The sequence below is a fragment of the Meleagris gallopavo genome, chromosome 2 (assembly GCF_905368555.1).
Source record: "Meleagris gallopavo chromosome 2, MGAL_WU_HG_1.1, whole genome shotgun sequence".
In the NCBI taxonomy this organism is placed as follows: Eukaryota; Metazoa; Chordata; class Aves; order Galliformes; family Phasianidae; genus Meleagris; species Meleagris gallopavo.
The window spans coordinates 18,915,909-18,933,976 of NC_139405.1; the positions used below are offsets into that span (position 1 = coordinate 18,915,909).

General features: G+C 36.2%; 1 protein-coding gene across 37 annotated transcripts in view; it reads left to right on the forward strand.

Annotated features, from left to right (window-relative positions):
* The first annotated feature begins 1,101 nt into the window (after positions 1-1,101).
* The window catches only part of LOC109365892 (uncharacterized), a 65,360-nt gene continuing 48,393 nt past the window's right edge, over positions 1,102-18,068 (forward strand). For 5 of the 37 annotated variants that reach the window (XR_014881918.1, XR_014881917.1, XR_014881920.1 and 2 more), the window contains exons 1-3: positions 1,363-1,501; positions 1,760-1,817; positions 6,957-7,054. Coding sequence is in view for 8 of the 37 variants with exons in the window: in XM_085219221.1 (XP_085075347.1) it covers positions 1,459-1,501; positions 1,760-1,817; positions 6,957-7,054 (199 nt within the window). In the remaining 29 variants the exon portion in view is untranslated. The other 32 variants (XR_014881943.1, XR_014881940.1, XR_014881926.1 and 29 more) reach the window with 31 other exon arrangements.

Below are 18,068 nucleotides of genomic sequence, written 5' to 3' on the forward strand. Positions count from 1 at the left end.
CAGAAAAACTGACTGTCCTCAAAGTTCCCTTTGGGGATCAATAACCTGAATCAAAATGGAATACATTAACCATTCACTAATTTCATTTCTAGTAATAGGAGAACAGGACTCACATATCCTAGGTACCAAAGATTAAAACTTACATTTTTAGAACAAAGCAGCTGTATATCAGTCTGGTTTAACTGTGGAAGCTTTGGGAAGTTCTAGTTGGAGCATGCACGGATACTGAAGCATTATGAATACAGAGAAAATGTCTGAGATTCAAAGGAAAAGTGGAGGAAATAAGTTCACTTTTTCACTGAGCAGAGAGAGGTTCAGCAGTGAGTTATGAGTAAAGCCAGAAAATTTGGAGTGTTCACTGATGAGCTGTACTCATGTAGATCCACAAAAGAAAGACTGTGCTGTACATGAAAGACTGCTATGCTTGTCCATTTAGATATAATGCTGAGCATATTCTTGGAGCACAACAATTTATTGTATGGAAAAACAATGTTAAGAAAAATCACATAACAAGGTAGTGTTCTGGGAAAGGGCATTACAGTGTAAATAAACAGATATGTCTTCCAGATGACGTGAGCCCAATAGGAATAACAAATGATTGATGAATGAAATTAATTGATGTCTGAGATTCAGAAGATGTTTACTTGCAGAAGGCAGATATCTGAAGTCTTGAGGAATGCATTTTAGCCAACTTTTGGCACAGAAGCTTCTTAGAAGTGAAAGACAACTCTAAAGAAGCAAAAAAAAAAAAAAAAAAAAAAAAAAAAAAAAAAGCAGAGATTCTGACTTGTAAAGTTATTGGTTACTATCAGCCTTCTTTATTAAAATAACTATCCTCATGGCTTTCTGTGCATGTTTCACCTACACAATATTCAGATATTTTTGTGTCTCGTAACAGAGAGCCATAAGCCTAGCAGCTCAGTGCCCAGCAACAAGACCTTCCTTAGCTAGACAATGTAATACCAGCTTGGGGTTATTGAAGTGCGTAGATATAGCCAGGTGGCTTATCAGAGACCTTGGACTTGGTACATGATTAGAAAGACTGCTTGATACTTTTATCACAGATGTTTCTTAGAGTGTTCTTCCTGACTTGGACTAAATTCTTATCAACAAATTATTCTACTTACTGATTAAAGTCAAACGGACTATTGATGATTTCAATTTAACTTTTGAATTGCAGATATAAAAAATTAAAATATTTAATTAGAAGGATATAAATAAGTTTGATATTTGGTCTTGGTGTTTTATCATACAGAACTTCATAACACAACACAGAGCACAGAGCAAACAAGGAAGCAACAGAAGCAGGGAGTGGTAATCTATTGAAGGTAGGTAGAAGGATCATTTGTTCACAGCAGTCTTAAACAGTCAGTGTTTTGAAGAGTTTACAAAGAATGCCTGCAAGTGACTTGGAAACTGTCCTTGCTGTTGCTTAGGGACAATTTTCTGTTTGCAAGAATGGACCATCCTAATCCTGTCTTTACTGCATTAAGAACTGCAGGTAGTGTGCCACTGATTTGTTTGCAGAATATACTCATCTTGTTGTTCCTACATCCTTGCAAGCTGTAAACATTCTTATTTATTTTTTTCTCCTTCTAAATCTTCCTCTTTCTTGTTTTTCCTCTTTTTCTTCCTCATTCTCTTCTTCATTTGCTCCATCTTTGTTTTGCATTATATCATATATGAATATAGAGATGACTAATTTCCAGTTATCTTTTCTAATACAAAATTCTGCATGATGGGATTTTGCATTTTTCAGAATCATCATTACCTGAAGCAGAACAGTGGAGAGAAGAATACAGCTTAATACACAGAAGGTCATAAAACATATTCATTGGCTACAGTAGGTGAAAAATGCAGTTAATATTCATAAGATTCAGGAAATTCTATAATCTAGTTACCCTTTTCTCATTTTTCTAATTCATCTGTGAATCTCAAAGATGCAGGATACATGAAAAATAGGCTAATATTAATTTAGTTTGAAGAATGATAAAATCAGAAGTTGATGTGGGTAGAAAATATGAAGATTGCACCTTCATATTTAAGACATAAACTAATTAGCAGATGAGGTTAGAAAAGCAAATCTAAGTCCATTCTTGACCATGTGACAACTGGCAGGTAAACTACTTCACAAATGTTTTAGGCAATTTCAATATGTAAATTTTAATAATGGAAATGTTTTGAGTTTTTTATTTTTATTGAAAAACTCTATGTTTAAAATTCTTGAAATGACAAAACAGAAACAAACACTGAAAGAAATATGATACTGCCAATTATATTTCTACCTAAACACAACATAACCTCTCCTCAGGCCAAGACATTTGTGGTTATGTGTTATCATGTTGTTCTTGTATTTGATGCATTCTTAAAAAAACTCTTTGCATACATGCTTCTCCACTGATGGGTAAACCACACTAAGTGCAGAAATAATTGCAATGGATGGTGATAAAGAGGGCTCAGTACATATTTAGAAGAATTTTGTATGGACAGATCATGGTTGCAGGCCATTAAACCATGCTTTGTATTATCCCTGATACTTCAAGTCACGGAGGAGCTCTCCCCATGCTTTTTCTTGTTTGTTTTTCAGGAGGCAAAATCCAGGCAGCTGGTTCCTGTCCTGTGATCACATTGTTGGCTGTGTTTTTTCTCTAGTGTATCTGTATGCTGTGCCAGCCAAAATTTACCTACTACTGCTTTCACACAGACCTCATAATCACTTCAACAACATATGCCAAATTTTATTGCGTACCTTTTTCATGAAGCAATTTCACACAGCGTACATTCAGTTCATACCTATCTGCCTACCACTGAACTTCCTACACCAGCTTGGTTAGTCTGGGAGTTAGGAATGCAAAGTTCATTTCACAACATCAAATGAAAGTTTTGAAGTTACTGAAAATGTGTAGAGGCATTTCTGATTGTTTTTGAAGAACTTGAGTTTAAATGCTGATCATTAGATCGTCAGTAATTCAAACAATAGGAGAAAAGATCAGGTCTTTAATGAGCACTCTAATTCAATTTAATGACTGCTTTTCACCTAATCTAAATTTAAGATTTCAGCAGGTATGACTGAGTGTTACTCTTACAGGAAATACATTCTTCATGTTTTACAATTATATTAACTGCTAAGTCTCTTGCAGTGAACATCCAATGTCTCTTGGCTATCGATACAGTGATCCTTTTTTAAAGCAAGGTGTTCTATGATCTCATCTGTCTGAATCATAGACTTTCAGAACCATTTTTTTTTACCATTTATACTGAAGTTTTATATGTGACTTTTTTTCTAGTAACTTTAATTTGAAATAAATATTGTGTCATTTTCTCTGCATTTTTTCTGTATTGGCTACCTATAGTTATATATGCAACTTGGGTTTTTTTAATGCTAATTATCTTAACGCTCACAACCTGTATTAAGGACAAGAGGTAATGTCTTTAAGTTGTGCAAGGGGGGGGTTCAGGTTGGATGTTGGAAAAAATTTATTCTAAGAGTGGTGATGCATTGGCAGAGTCTGCTCAGGGAGGTGATGGAGTCAATGTTCCCGGGGTTGTTCAAGAATAGTGTGGATGTGGCACTGAGTGACATGGATTAGCGAGCTGAGAGATGATGGGTGGATGGTTGAACAAGATAATCTTAGAGGTCTTTTCCAACCTTAATGATTCTATGATTCTCTGATTCTAAGGAATAATTACTGAAAATTGACTCTGAGACATTCAACTTTGAACAGTCATAAAATTTAACTCAGAGATCCAGGACATCAGATACTAAACAGGCAGAGGTTCATTCCTGACCTGTGGATTGAGACTAAGCTGTGAAGAGCTGTAACGTTTCCACATGTTCAATATAGCTCATGCTTCTCCAATGTGGACATCTATGCAACTGGCAGGAAGGAGAAAACACCTGCCCACATGTAAGGAAGACTGTCATTTGTTTGCAGCAAGGAATGTGTAGATATTCAGGCTCTCTTTGTTGGTATAGGTAACTCCTGATTTGGAGGGCAGGATACCTTTCTCCTTACAAGCCCAGCAGAAAGAAGTACTGTTTGAGGTGCTCAGCCATGCATCTCATTTGAGCAAAGAAACACATACCACTGTAATTCTGATGGGATCATAATTACTTACATGAAAGAGAATCGTTGAGATATAGGACATACTACACTGAGGCTGCGGAGAGGTTAGAAGTTTTGACTTGCCAATAAAAGCTCCATGTAAAAGTCTTTAGTTACTATAAAAGCCAGTGATGAAAAATCTAAGAAAGGACTAGATGTCACAGTGGTTAATCCTCCTCTCTAGTATCTGACCTCTGTAGGGCTAGAAGTAAAATAAGTTAAATGAACTCTGCATAATTCCTCGTGGTTATCTGTCACAAAGCCGCCTCATGATTCAGCACTAGTGTCAGACTATCTGGAGGAGGCTCTGCTGCCAGAGCAAAGGGCAGCAGCAGACCAAGACCAAAGCATTACCCACAGGCAACAGTGGGAGGGGAAAAGACACTTTATCTTTTTTTTCCACTGATGTTTTTGGCTCCAAATTCTGGATGTTTGAGAATGCAATCACTTGTCATACTCCAACTTTGAGTATTTTTCGGTTTTGACGAGGCCATAAGAATCATATTGCAGAGGGAAGGGTGTATTATAATTATAAATATCAATAGTAATAAAAGTTTATTAAAGGTCATTAAAATGAAAGGGGATGGTTATAGATCTCATCACTCTGAACTGACTCCCTCCTCTTGTGTTAATTAGAAAACTCAGATAATGGTTCTAATGGGGGAGTGCAAGGGAAATTTAATTACGAAAGTTTAATGGGCCACTATCTACTTCCTGCCAGATTAAAAACTGATGATTTACACCATTTTAGATACTACTGTGGGCTCTCTAACAAAATATGTTGCAGCACAAAGAGTAATGCAAGAATACACCTAGAATATTTTGCTCACTTTAAAAAAAAAGACGTATCTCAAAACTGAACAGCAACACCAGAGCTCTGACTACCAAAACAGATAAACTACAAGCAGTATTAATTTATTTAGTTCATTGTTTGGTATGACCAAATTAAGAATGTATTTGCACAAGTAGAAATGCCTGTGCTGAAAAATAAAAAAGAAAGAGATAAAAGAAATAATACCAATTTGAATTAGCTTTGCGATCATTTATAAGATACAAAGGAAATCTGGAAAAGTAACATTGTTAAATTTGAGAAATTCTTGGAATTGGAAGTTTTGTTCACAAACATGCAGTCTGGCTCTTCAGTCCATAGTTACATCTCATCAAATTTCTTGTCTGCTTTAAATAAGATAGACATGTAGAGAGCTATTCTTATGTAATATTTTTGTCTTAAAACTTGTGTTAGACTTTGAGAAATAAAGACGCTTAAGGCATTCATGTGAAACGGATAAAATCAGTTGGCTTTAAGTTCTTATGTCCAAGTGCCCTAAACATTCATATTATGGGGAGTTGCAGCTAGTCAGAACCCTGTAATTACTTGCTTTTTGGAGAAGGTTGCAAACTGGCATCTGAGATCAGTGGTGTTTTTTTTTTTTTGAAAAATTAGTCTTAACCATCTCATTAGGAGCAAGACTTCAACGAAGTCTGCATATAAGCTCTAGGAATCTTTCTTCAATGTACCTTCATTCCTACCTGCTGTTTCTATCTAATTCCAAGGTTTATACTTTAACTCCACTTCTTAAAGAGAGGAGATTATTTTTAGTGAAAACACTACATAATATTCAAGTAAAATTCTATTTGCTTTTTTTTTTTAATTGAATGTTTAACTCTAAAGTTCTTTATCAAAAAGAGGAACAAAAAATTTGATGTATCAAACAAAATATATTTTTTTTAAAATATGGTAAAAATAAGAGAGGGAAAGAAAGAGAAGCAGCAATGCCCAAAAGCAAAAAAAAAAAAAAAAAAAAAATCTAATGTACTCTGTTTCCTTTTCTGGGTAGGTTTTGGTGTCCAAAAGTTGAGAACTCAGCATTATAAAACCAGGGCTGGTTGTCAGCTCTAATTTAGGTAGATGTAGACAGTTTTATACAGCAGCTTTGTGGCCTGGAGCTGTCTGTCTTGCAGTCAGAGGCCCACTGTGTCAGCTGCATGTCCTTGAACATTTCAGGTAGAAAATAGCTCTGGGAATTGCCATCCTCTTGGACTTCAGGTGTGTAAACAAAGTCTCTTACCTTGCTAATTTATTAGCGGGTAATGAAACAACTTTAAAAAAAATAAAAGCTTCAAACGGTGTTGTTCATATTTTTCAAAGACCTTATGCCACCTGGATGTATACAGGTTGATAAATACTTTTTTTTTTTTTTTTGGTCAAAAAAAGATTGTTTGCCCTCCTGCTCTGCATTTGGGTCTGTCATCATACCTATCCATATAGCACAGCTAGCTTCAGAAAATTAAATTAAATTGAATTAAAGCTAAATGTGCATCAACACAGGATCTGCTCTTAACTGAGCTTAATAGGCTATATGTTTTGAAGATGCATCTGGATTCATAAACAGTGTAAAAAGTAGGAAAAGGCACTGTGCATGGCTAGACTGTACTTGTCTAGATTTTAAATATGCAATGCTGAATAGATATCAAAATATCAAGTGAACATTTTTAGAAAAATAATTTAGAATAACTTGCCCAGGAATATTTACGAGTTTGTTTTCCATTTGCAGTGGATGATTCACAGCTAAGATTTGTAAAGAATTAGTACATACCATTATAATAACCAAATGTCAGAAAAAAAAAGCTTAATCTTTGAAAAGTTTCATATTCATCAGATTTCATAAAGGCAGCTGTTAGAACTCCAGGACTGGCAATTTACAGAGTGAGAGTGAGAGACAGAGAAAAAGAGAAAAAATATTTAAGTTGATTTCAAGTGTATTGTTAATTTTTATTGAGATCTTTTATTTGATTAAAGTAGTTCCATAATTAGTCTCAATGCACTAATAAGTTGTTGGTTTTTTCCAGACACTTAATAAGGACTATTCATTCTCCAAGGAGATCACAACCTGAAATCCTGCTGAAAGACTGGTGCTACAACAGAGGACAAAGAGAGAGAAAAAGAGGTGAATTAACTGGGAAAAATGCCAGTTACTGTCTTGATCACAGGAATGACCATATGCTAAATGACACGGTAAATGAATGGATGCATAGTGTGTTGATGTGGTTACTTACTTCTCTATTTTCTTTCTTGTTTGATTACACATGATGCAATTGTTCCACATGGCAGAAAGTCCAGTGCTTTCTGTGTCCACTATTGTAAGAATAACTGGAGTGTGATCCAGTCTTTGAGTGACACGTATTTTACTAGAGGGATTGAAAATCCTACAAAAGGGATACAGAGCTATGAATTAATGGCTTCAACAATCTAAGGTATGATAGGCCAGATCCTCATCTAGATTTGATTGATGAAGTTAATTTAACACCATTAACACTTTATGTCAGTGGATTTGTCTAGTAATATAAACCAGGATTTGCCTGAAAAGAGAAGCCACTGATCTTTTCTCGGCAAACCCTGAAAAACTGGATAGTTATTTTAGCATAAATACAGGTCTGGCAGTGTTTATGCTCTGATTTCTGTTAAATCTTGGGATAAGGATCTGATCCTGCAAGATGGTGGGCAGCAGTCATGTACTGCTCAGTGTGTTGGCTCCACCTGGCAAATCCACACACAGATGTTACACACGCTTCCAGCTGTGGCTTCAAGTGGAGAACTGCAAGTGGAGAGTTTGGCAATCAAAGGCTAAAGCATAAGATGCAGGCTCCATGCTCTTTTTAAGCAGAAGAAATCCAGAAACCTGGATTTGGAAATCCAAAAACAGAAAAAGTCCACACAGTGATTAGATACCAGTATGGTTGCTATTCTCTTGAAGAAGTTTATCTTAATATTTTCAGGAATTTCTATTGACCACTCTACTTTTTTTTATAGAATACTTATGTGTTTTTTTTTTTCAAATGTAAATAAATAATACTAAATAGATACCAGCATCAGACTCAGATGTTTGCCTACCTATTTTCATCTGGTTCTGCGACAGGTGTCAAAGGGAGGGATGAATACACAGATAAAGACAAATATAAGAAATGAATATGAATCTGCTCTACCTTCTCATATAGAAACTAGTCAAAGAAGATCACTCCTGCATAATTTCAGATCGTTTAGACTGAAAATTCTGTATGAGGAGAGTCCCTTTTTGTTGTGGTTTGTCCAACCACAGGAGGATTGCCAAAAAGAACTTCATTGTTAATCATGAAGTCCAGGGCTTCTCAGAAGTCAAATGGCAGAAATATTGTTTCACTGCATACTGATGCTGAACAAACACACTATTAGACAATTAAACAAGTTAAATAAAAATTCTGTTCTTTTAGGGAATTATTCACATATGTGCTGACCTCATTTGGTGAAGTAAAGCATTTCACATTTTATTACCCAATGTGTCAACGAAAAAAATACTCAGGTGATATCTCATTAATGGTTTCATTTTCCCAAACATTGTACAAAGTCACTGCAATGAATGCCAACTCAATCTACCCATTTGATCTTATATAACCTTCAGGGAACATTAATAAAATTCTGATTCAGATTTGCCCTCTGTCAGTCTCTTTTTAGGCATACAGGTGCTTAAATGTCCTTATATCCTACTGAATGGGACTTAGGCTTAAATTTAAGTACAAATGTCAATACTTTTCTGGATAGAGACGCTTCCTGGAATGAAGGCTTCTGCATCAGAATAAACATACTGTTTGATAAGAGTGTACACAGAGAATTTTGATTTGGGTTTACACATCCTGTGGTATCATGAGGTTAGAAAATCAAACTGCTAAAGCAGTTTAGCACGTTATTGTGCAGACACCTGTGTTCTATTGTTTGCACAGTTTCCTTCTTTTTAAAAGACTCAGTATGAATTATAAAGTAATTCTAAAGATTTTCAAACATTTCATTCAAGAACTGAATTTTTTTTCAGTGCTGGAAAGAGAGGAAGAGCCTTTACGTTTCTCTTGCATTCTCTAGCAAAGGCATTTAGGACTCCCAGAGGAAGACTGGAAAAATCTATCAGCTATTGTAGAAAGTGCATTATAGTAGAAGGAGCTTAGCATGAAACACATGCAATCAATGATGGGATACTTGAACTTTGCTTGTATAGTGATCTTCCTAGGGAAGGTATTCTGTAGGTGTTGAACTGCTTTTTCTGAGATCAAGAAGCCACAGAAATAAATGAAAGTTATATATATAGAGAGAGAGAAAGATCTGAACAAGAATAGAAGACTCTGACAGGCTGCTCCTGACTGCTGTGATTTAGAGTTGCTGAGGAAGCTGGAATGGCTCAGTCACTGGACATGCGGATGTTATCACATCCCAGGCAGGTAAAAATTGATGAGGACATTTGAAGCATAATGTTCTCTGTTTTGCAGGCACTCCTTTTGTTTTGGCATGTTCTTTGTTTCATACACGCAATGGGGAAATAATTACTGAAAAGAGTTCACATAAAAACTTCATTTTCCAGCTGTAACCACACAGGTCCCATGAGCCTTCTTCATTCCCAATAGCAAAGCCTTTGTCCCTCTCTGGCAGCTTCTGAGACTTACTCAGTGATAAGGGCAGAGGAAGGGATAGGAAACCAGGACTGTGTTACTTGAGAACCTCACCAACTGACTGCTGAATTTGGCTGCACATTTAATATTTTTCCCCAGTTCTGGTGAATCTTGTAGCCTTTGTTGTACAGTACCTTTTCTTCCAGAGTACAATGGAGGGAGTTCCTTACAGATTCATGTTCAAAGGATTCTCTTGGGAGCTGAAGATATTGTTTTTAACCTATAAGAATATGTTTCTGTTTTGAGTGACATATTGTCACCTAAAATCCTTTAATATAAAGAAAAGAACAACCACGATCTTGTAATTTTTCTTTTTTTCTTTTTTTCCTTTTTAGTTTTCTTTTTTTAGTGTTGGAAGGCAAGTCAGACTTTCAGATTCCACAGTCTGCAAAATGCCATATATTTTAAAATAACTGTTTAAAAGGATGCTTTAATTGATCTCTACAGCTTCCTGAGGAGGTGAGGTGGACAGCAAGGTGCTCATTTTTTCTCCCTGATATGTAGTGTCAGAACATGTGGGAACAGAAAAAAACTATGTCAGGAGAGGTTCAAAATGGATATTAGGAAAAACTTCTTTACCAAGTGAGTACTTGACAGGCTTGCATAGAGGTAGTCGATGCTCTGCATTTGTCCATAATTATTTGGATAATATTTTTAATGTTATATTTCAACCTTGAGTTAGCCCCAACGTAGTCTGATAGTTGGACTTGATGACATTTGTTGGTCCCTTCTAACTCAAACTATTCTGTTCCAAATATCCTCCATTTGACTGGACATATTACGCTTTGTGTCTCAGCTGGTTGAAATTCTTTGGCAGGTAAGAAGCAGAGAGCAAATAAGTCAATGGAGAAGTAAGAAGTAGAGAACAAGTAAGACAGTGTCTTGTTTTGGAAAACACCCCAGAAAAGACTGTTCATGGAAAGCCTACAGTATAGATCCTTGAAGAGAAATCATAAGTTTTTAATCTTTTCCTGAACATGGAAGAAAATTACGCTGGAAGTAACAGCTATTGACTTATTAGAGAGAAAGGACCAGAAGAACTGCAAAGTTCGACAATATAATTTTAGATTAAATTTAAATCTAACAACTTAAAGTCTGTGCCTTTTTCTTCTGTTTTATTACTATTATTATTTACTTATCCTTTACTAGCTGGGCATTCCCATTCCCTTTGAACTTCCTATTTTGAAACATTCATGAACTGTGAATTTTTCTACTATGGCTCTTTGTACGGATGTGAACATCAGTCAAGCACTCACGAGGAGGAAAACATCAGCAAGAAAGTTCCCCAGTGAAATTAACTGCTGTATTGGAGGAGTGTTTCAGAGCTAAAGGTCTTTAACTTTCTTCTCTACTTGCTGACCTGGTCAAAAGGATATTTTTCTCCTAGACAATGATATTAATGTCTCTGCCTCAATAGCTGTATTGGTAACAGAGCTGGGAGGCAAGGTTTTGCTCACCCGCAAAGAGGAAGAGGAAGTATTTGAAGATGGAATGTTAAAACTGACACTGAGAGCATGTGGCAGATATTAGATGATGATTTTGTTTCAATATTAAAATATTCTGTAATTGATATGAGTAGTGAGTGGACAGCTGCCTTCTTAATATCCTCTTTAGGATGTATTGGGGCTTAAGGTTGTGTTAGGATTGATTATTTTAGTATTAATAGGGTGACAACATATTTTATGATCTAATATGCTTCTCAGTCCTGTGTCTAACTTGTTGATTTGATCCATTCTGACAGCTGAATTGCTCTCTTTGTAGGTTAGTAATCACGAGTTTGGTGACATACATTTTTCAATGTTATTTTTGAGGCTTATTAAAAAGAATAAAATCAGAGTCAGGCATATTTTTTTCAATAAGTAAAATGGGTCTCAAGCCTCTCGTGACCTGGTGTAGAATAGTCAATCAGCCTAAAAGCTCCCCCCAGCAAGCCCTTTGTTCTTTCTCAGGAAGACTATGTGAAGTGGAAATTTACTTGAAGCCACCACAATAAATATGTTTGTTCAGGAAGAATTAAAAGAGGTGAAACAAGAAACCTGACATGACTTCAGTTTTGAGGAAAAACCTGTTTGTGTCTAATATATTGCAGAAATTGCTCAAGAACATTCTGTCCTTGTGTAAGGATTGCCCTGTAATGTTGCTAATGTCCTTAGGTTGAGACCTTGGGTTATCGGCTGTGTATGTGCCAATCATGCAAGCTGAAACTGATTTTTTTGCAATGTAGTTTTTATCTTTGTGAGTTCATGACACTTGTTCCTTGAAGCCAGATCTTCTCCTTCCCCTGCGTTTTCTTTCTCCTTTTGGCCTGACTTGCTTTCTCTGTGGGCTGAACGTGCTTCCCAATGGCAGTGAAACCTCCAGATGGCACATTACCCACTTCTCGTAAATTAGTGCAGTAGAGAAGTGCAAGGCATTGAAATTCTTTGAGGTTTAGGTTTATAGGGATTACAATAAATTCAGTCAGATAGGGAGGGTCATTATGGGTTGGAATGCAGATAAGATCATTCTATCTTGTTTTTTTCTTAAAATTACCATGAGATATTCTCTTGAAGACTGCAGAAAGCATTCCACATTTGGCATTCTCTATTTCATCCATGCAGATCCTGTGGGAAATGGAATCCAAAGACAGATCAAATGAAGGAAACAAAACTGAGTTTGAACCACACATGGTGGTGCATACAAGACTTGACTGTTCACTGCCTGCAGAATGATGGGCTTGAAGGTAAATCAGGGAAAAATATGGCAAAAGCTTTTCCCAGACAAGGCCTGGACAGCAAGAGCTGTTCAGTTCAGCATGTTAGTTCCACACCACATAAACTGGCAAGCTCAGAATCAGCCTGTCTGGTTTTGACCTCACTCCAGTTTAAGAGACATTTTAAGAAAATAAATGCTTTGAAAATTGTATAATGAAACAAAAACAAAAAAAATAACCACCACCCTGCTCTGGAAAAACAAACAAAAACCACAGAAGAATTATAAAGATGTTTATTGTACTTCTTCTGATGCAGCCTCTTTTCTTCAGCAAGAGACAGGACATCATCCCTCCAAATCACTTGGTTAGGACCCCAGATGTATTCTTGTTAAGTAGAATTCTTTGCTAATACTGTCCTGATTAATTAAGAAGCAGTCTTTCCCATTCAGTGTCATCAGTGACCTATCATTGTGTGTCACTATCCTTCAGTGTCGTTAAGTAGAGTATGCATCTACTGTAACAAGTAAGATGATTTTGGAGACAGTTATTGATCCTTTCCCAGTGGTCTATTGCTAGTTAATGAGCATTAGTTTCTTTAATGATGTTTTATGTTGGTGAGTTATTTTTAAGTGATACATGGCCTGACCTTGGAAAGTGCTGAATGCCTTTAACTTCTATTGATGTTAGTGAGATTTGAGGGCATTCATGAGATCAGTCCATAAGTCTGGTATCTGTAACGGTACCAAAAGCTTCTTTGTGCACTTGGACAAAAGTAAGAAAAACTCTACAGGCAGAGGATGGTGCAGGTTTTTTTAGAAGAAATTTCAAACACTTATTTTCCTTTACGTCATTGAAAAAAACAGTTTACAAAAGAAAGGCTGCCTTTTAACAAGGGCTCTTTTACTCTTCTGCTAGGTCTTGTCTTCTCTATTTTTTCTTCCAAAACCTCTCACTGTCCTCTACCTTCTTTTACAACATGAAGAGGCAACTCTCAAGTTCATCTTCCCCACTATGCTTGCCTGCCCATTTTCCCTTTACTTCCAAATTAGGTGGACAGGAGGTCCATCATCATTGCCTTGAGTCAATTCAACTCTTCTGAATCTCTTCCATTTGGCTTCCATTTCTATGCTGTATTAAAACAGCCTTGATCACCAAAAGCTATCTCAAGGCAGAATCTCAAAGTTTCTTTTCCTCCTCTTCAACCTCACCATTTTTTTTGTGACCAAAATACTTTTCTGCTCAATGCATCACTCTACCCGTGCCTTCTCCACTACCTCTTCTGTTTGCACTGCTATTCATTACATTATTCTCCCTTTGGTGTGTGTTCCCAGTCCCCTTCCTCACTCTGTTCACAGCACTCTGTACTGTGACCATTTCTTCAAACAGTCTACGTTTAAAAAAATGTAGGAAAAATTATTTGATCTCTCACTCTTTGCTTGTACAGTTTGCTTTCATATTATTTGGCTAATATATGCAAGCCTTATGGCACAAAAGATTCAGTCCTATGTGATTTTCTATCTTACTCTTATACAAAAAGATTATGTCATTAAATACTTACGTATGAAAACAGCACAGAAGTAGGGAAAGGAACTGATTTGAATAGTAAGAATGTTTTCCAGATATGTGAGCAACACTGAGTCTATCAGTGGTAAATATTGTAATGTCCTGGATAGCCTTTTTCTCTTAACGAATTTGCTTTTTTTTTTTTTTTTTTTTTTTTTTCTTTCCTAAAAACTGCAATGACGATTATGGAAACTATTCTAACTGGCTTTACAGAAAATGTATTCAGGAAAGAGTTCCAATCTGAACAACTGATAACTTTTGTAGCAATTTAGAGACAGAGTAGATGTGCTGTGACATATGTGCCTGGCAGTCAAATTTATCAGTTTGGTGGGAAACTTCACTTATAGTTGAATAAAAAGAAAATACATCCTTGGCAGGCCTGTCTTGAGGAATAAGTATCAGGGACTGTTTGTGTTAGAATTAATCCCTAGAGAAGGAGATCAATGTGCAGATGATGCAATTGTAATATGAAGATAAGTTGTACTGATATATATCTTTATCCTGTGCTGGCACAATTTATTACATGGACATTGCCTGTACACTGGAAGGGGGTGGGTAAATGCAACTCTACAGACTGTGAGGAAACTTTGAGACACTCTCTGGATGTTCCTCTGTGATTATTCCTTCACTTAAGTGCAACAGGGAAGTTTATGCACCTTCATCTGACCAAATCATTGATTTGTATTCTTTTTCAACTAATAAAAGGAATAAATGTGAAAGTCGACTTAGATTAAAGACTGGAAAAAACGACACAGTTGCTTCTTTTGCTCTTATGATGAATTCCTATGCTCCTATGGGAGGATGTACCCATAGCTCTCCCATTTGCACTGCAGCAGCCCCATGCAGCCCCATTATCACTCACTGCTGCCTTGTTAAAAAGCCTGGGAAACTCTCCACTCCCAACGGTTGTTGCTTTTACTAGCAATAACAGGTCTTTGGATGAAAACATACCTTGTGGGACAGACAGTAACCTTGTGGGCTCTGAGGAGGACCACTAATATTTGACAGTGTCACTTCTGGTAGATACCGGGTTCCTCCTTTACTTCTGGTTGCTGCAGAGAGGGGGGGTTATGCTACAGAAGGGGTTAACTAGGATTCGCTGTAATGTGCTCCTATTTCCTTTCTCTCCCTTCAGCTCCTTCACAAAATGTTAATCTAATTGTGATAGTATCACTTTGATGACAATATGACAAGACAGACAAATTTGATTTTATTCTCCACAGAGCAAAGCATATGCTGCTTGGGAGACTTTGACAGAGAGAAGGACATAAAACAAATGGAGTTCATGAATATACAATTTTTATTGTACACAGTAGTGACATCCAAACTTCACAGAATAGGTGGGTGAGACTTATGCTTTACTATTGAGATTAATGGGTACGTAAAAAAGTGCCAACAGAGAGTACTACAGTTTATGTTAAAAATGTCGACGTGGATAAGAATAATTTTCTTCTCAAGATGAATGATACATTTAATGGCTGTGAGACATTCATGCCCAGTAGCAGTTCCTCAAAAGTAATTTTTTGTTGTTATTGTAAATTATATAATCTTAACTGCAATTATAGCCCTGTTTAGGTAAAGGTCAAGTTAGTACAGTGGATGGTTATAAACTAAGAGTGAAATTGGTAAATTTATTCCCTTGATGAAAGCCTATGAATGATTTTAAGCAAGATAATTTTTTGTAACTCTATTTCAACTTTAATGTAATATAGCAAGTAAAGACAGCACACATTAACAAAGGGTAAATTAGATTTGTCTAAGTAAACATGTATCTGCAATAGGAATAGTGTTGCTGTAGTAAGGACAGTCTGAAGGTTAAGCTCTCCATGTAAATGGTATAGATTCATTTTTGTGGAAAGCAAAAGGAGGGACAACCTCTGAAAAATTGCCTTTGATGGAATGCAATCTGTCCTCTCCCGAGCAGCGCTCAAATACTTTGTAACACGTGAAACTGTACCCACCTTTCAGTCACTAGAAATTGGTTAGAGTCCTTTTGATTTCAAAAGCTTTCCCTTAAAACAGTGCAATTGTCTCTTCAACTGCTTCAGATGGAATAGATTTGTTTTGTTAATAAAGAGGTTAAAAAACAAGATGGAGAATATTCTACATATGGTAATGAAAGATGTTTCCTAAAGAGTTTGGTGTTCATTTTCTTTTCTTTTAAAGTAAAAAATGGATATAGTAATAAGTCTCAGAAAGCTGTTTACAATGAGAAGAAAGATTTCTCAAGACAATGGCAGGGTTTTATTCAGAAGGGACAGCATGAACATAACTATTTCACCTTTTCACAGCTTTTGAAGTAAAGCACAAGCACTGTGATACATAGACATAATTGCTGTTTTAACTCTAAGAACTTCTGCCCGTGCGATCAGTTCATTGAAAAGTTTTCAGTACATCTTAGAATCTTCACTCTGTCAGACTACAGAGGTGTTACATTTTTTTCCCTTTATTTCTCTTCTGGAAATGTACGTGTTAGGAAATTAGAAGGAGGAAATCCGCTTTCTGTTCCATTAGATGTCAAAGACCTTCAACTAATATATGTAATACACATTCTAACAACTACAACAAAAGAATAAACACAGTACCACTTGACAGATGAACAGCAAAGGCTTGTTACTTAAGTTTGCCACCAATTAAAATGCACATTGGATCAGCTCTGGCCTGTCACCTGCAATTATTGGGAAAAGTTGGCTGTAGGCCACATTAGATGAATGTGATTTTTTCTGTTTGATCATAGTGCTTCTCATCTCTGTTCTGGAAACTCTGCTTGCCTCATTTCAGGTTTTCAAGAATACCTAACTGATTTTGTTACAAGTTTTTTTAATTGTAGTAAGGCGAAAAGACCTTCTGATCCATTCTGTATATGATCCATTCTGTATATGAAGATACTACTTTAACCTCTCTGAAGCCAATACATCATTTTTCTGTCATGATTTTCTTAGATATGCACTGATTTGAACAATGTCTCTCAAATTTCAGTTTAACCACTTCCATCTCTGGATACTTTCAATCTTCACAAGAAAAGGAAACTGGAAATGTAAGGCTGAAAGGTATGAATTCAGCAATGGCAACAGTGAGTTTCATTTACTTTTAAATGTGAACTTGAATATATCCAAAGAATGTTGCCCTACTGAATAACAAATATGTGGCATTACTAGTATCTGGACATGAAAGTCAGCTATTGCTTCAGGCCTGAAACAAAGATGAAATCTGACCATAAACATAGTCTGAACAAAGTCTGAAAACAACTCGTATGAAAGCTCACTTTCTTAAACTATTTAGTACAAGGCTCTTCACAGCAGCAAGACCAGAGCTTGCTGACTGATAAGTGGTATCAAGATTTAACAAAATGAAGTGTAAAACAAATTTATTTAGAACTCAACTGGAAACTCAATTTAGAACTTGGTAAAATATTTAGATAAAACTTACTAAAGTGTTCAATTTTTTGTCCTCTTTTATGAAAGAGAACTTAAAACATGCTGAGCTGCTGAGGACCCACAGTGCTTGCTAATGTCACCTCTTTGACACTTGTTTTTTTCGTGGAGATAAATAGCAATAAGATGGAAGGCATTAGAAAATAAGGTCCATCGTCATTGCTCATTATTTGTAATTTGTGGAGTGTGACAGTGTGTTCAGCAGAATGAACAGCAGAAATAGAGACAATATTTGCCCCTCAAGAGCTTGCAGTTTGACATACAGAGGATCAAATGTAAGACATAGAGTGACAGATTTAGAATATTATTGTTCTTTATTTTGTTTTATTAATCACCTTACTGACAAATTTTGGAAGGGTGAAATTATTGGAAGGATGCATGTATGTTTAAAAACACCGTGTTGGATAGTATCTCTTTAGGAAGCATTATAATGATCAGGAGTTGCTATCAGGAACCCTAATACAGAAGAAAAACATATATAAGTATTCAAAGGCAAATGTGGAGGCAGACTAGGAAACACCCCTGAAGCATCACATGAAATTAGCATTCTTGGTGGAATGAAGTAAGCAAAAAGATTTAGTAGATGCAAAATCCGTTTTGTAGACCTATGCTGAACGAGGCAGCTTTGAAACTAATGCATAGTCAAAGGTTATTATGGAATAAGGACTGAGGACTAAGGAATTTTGAATAGAAAGGGATGTGGACTGAGTGGTTTCTACCACTTCATAGAGCACAGGCAAGCCTCGCCATAATAATAACACTTAATATTGTAATGTTCTATTCTTCTGCAGATTAGCTATC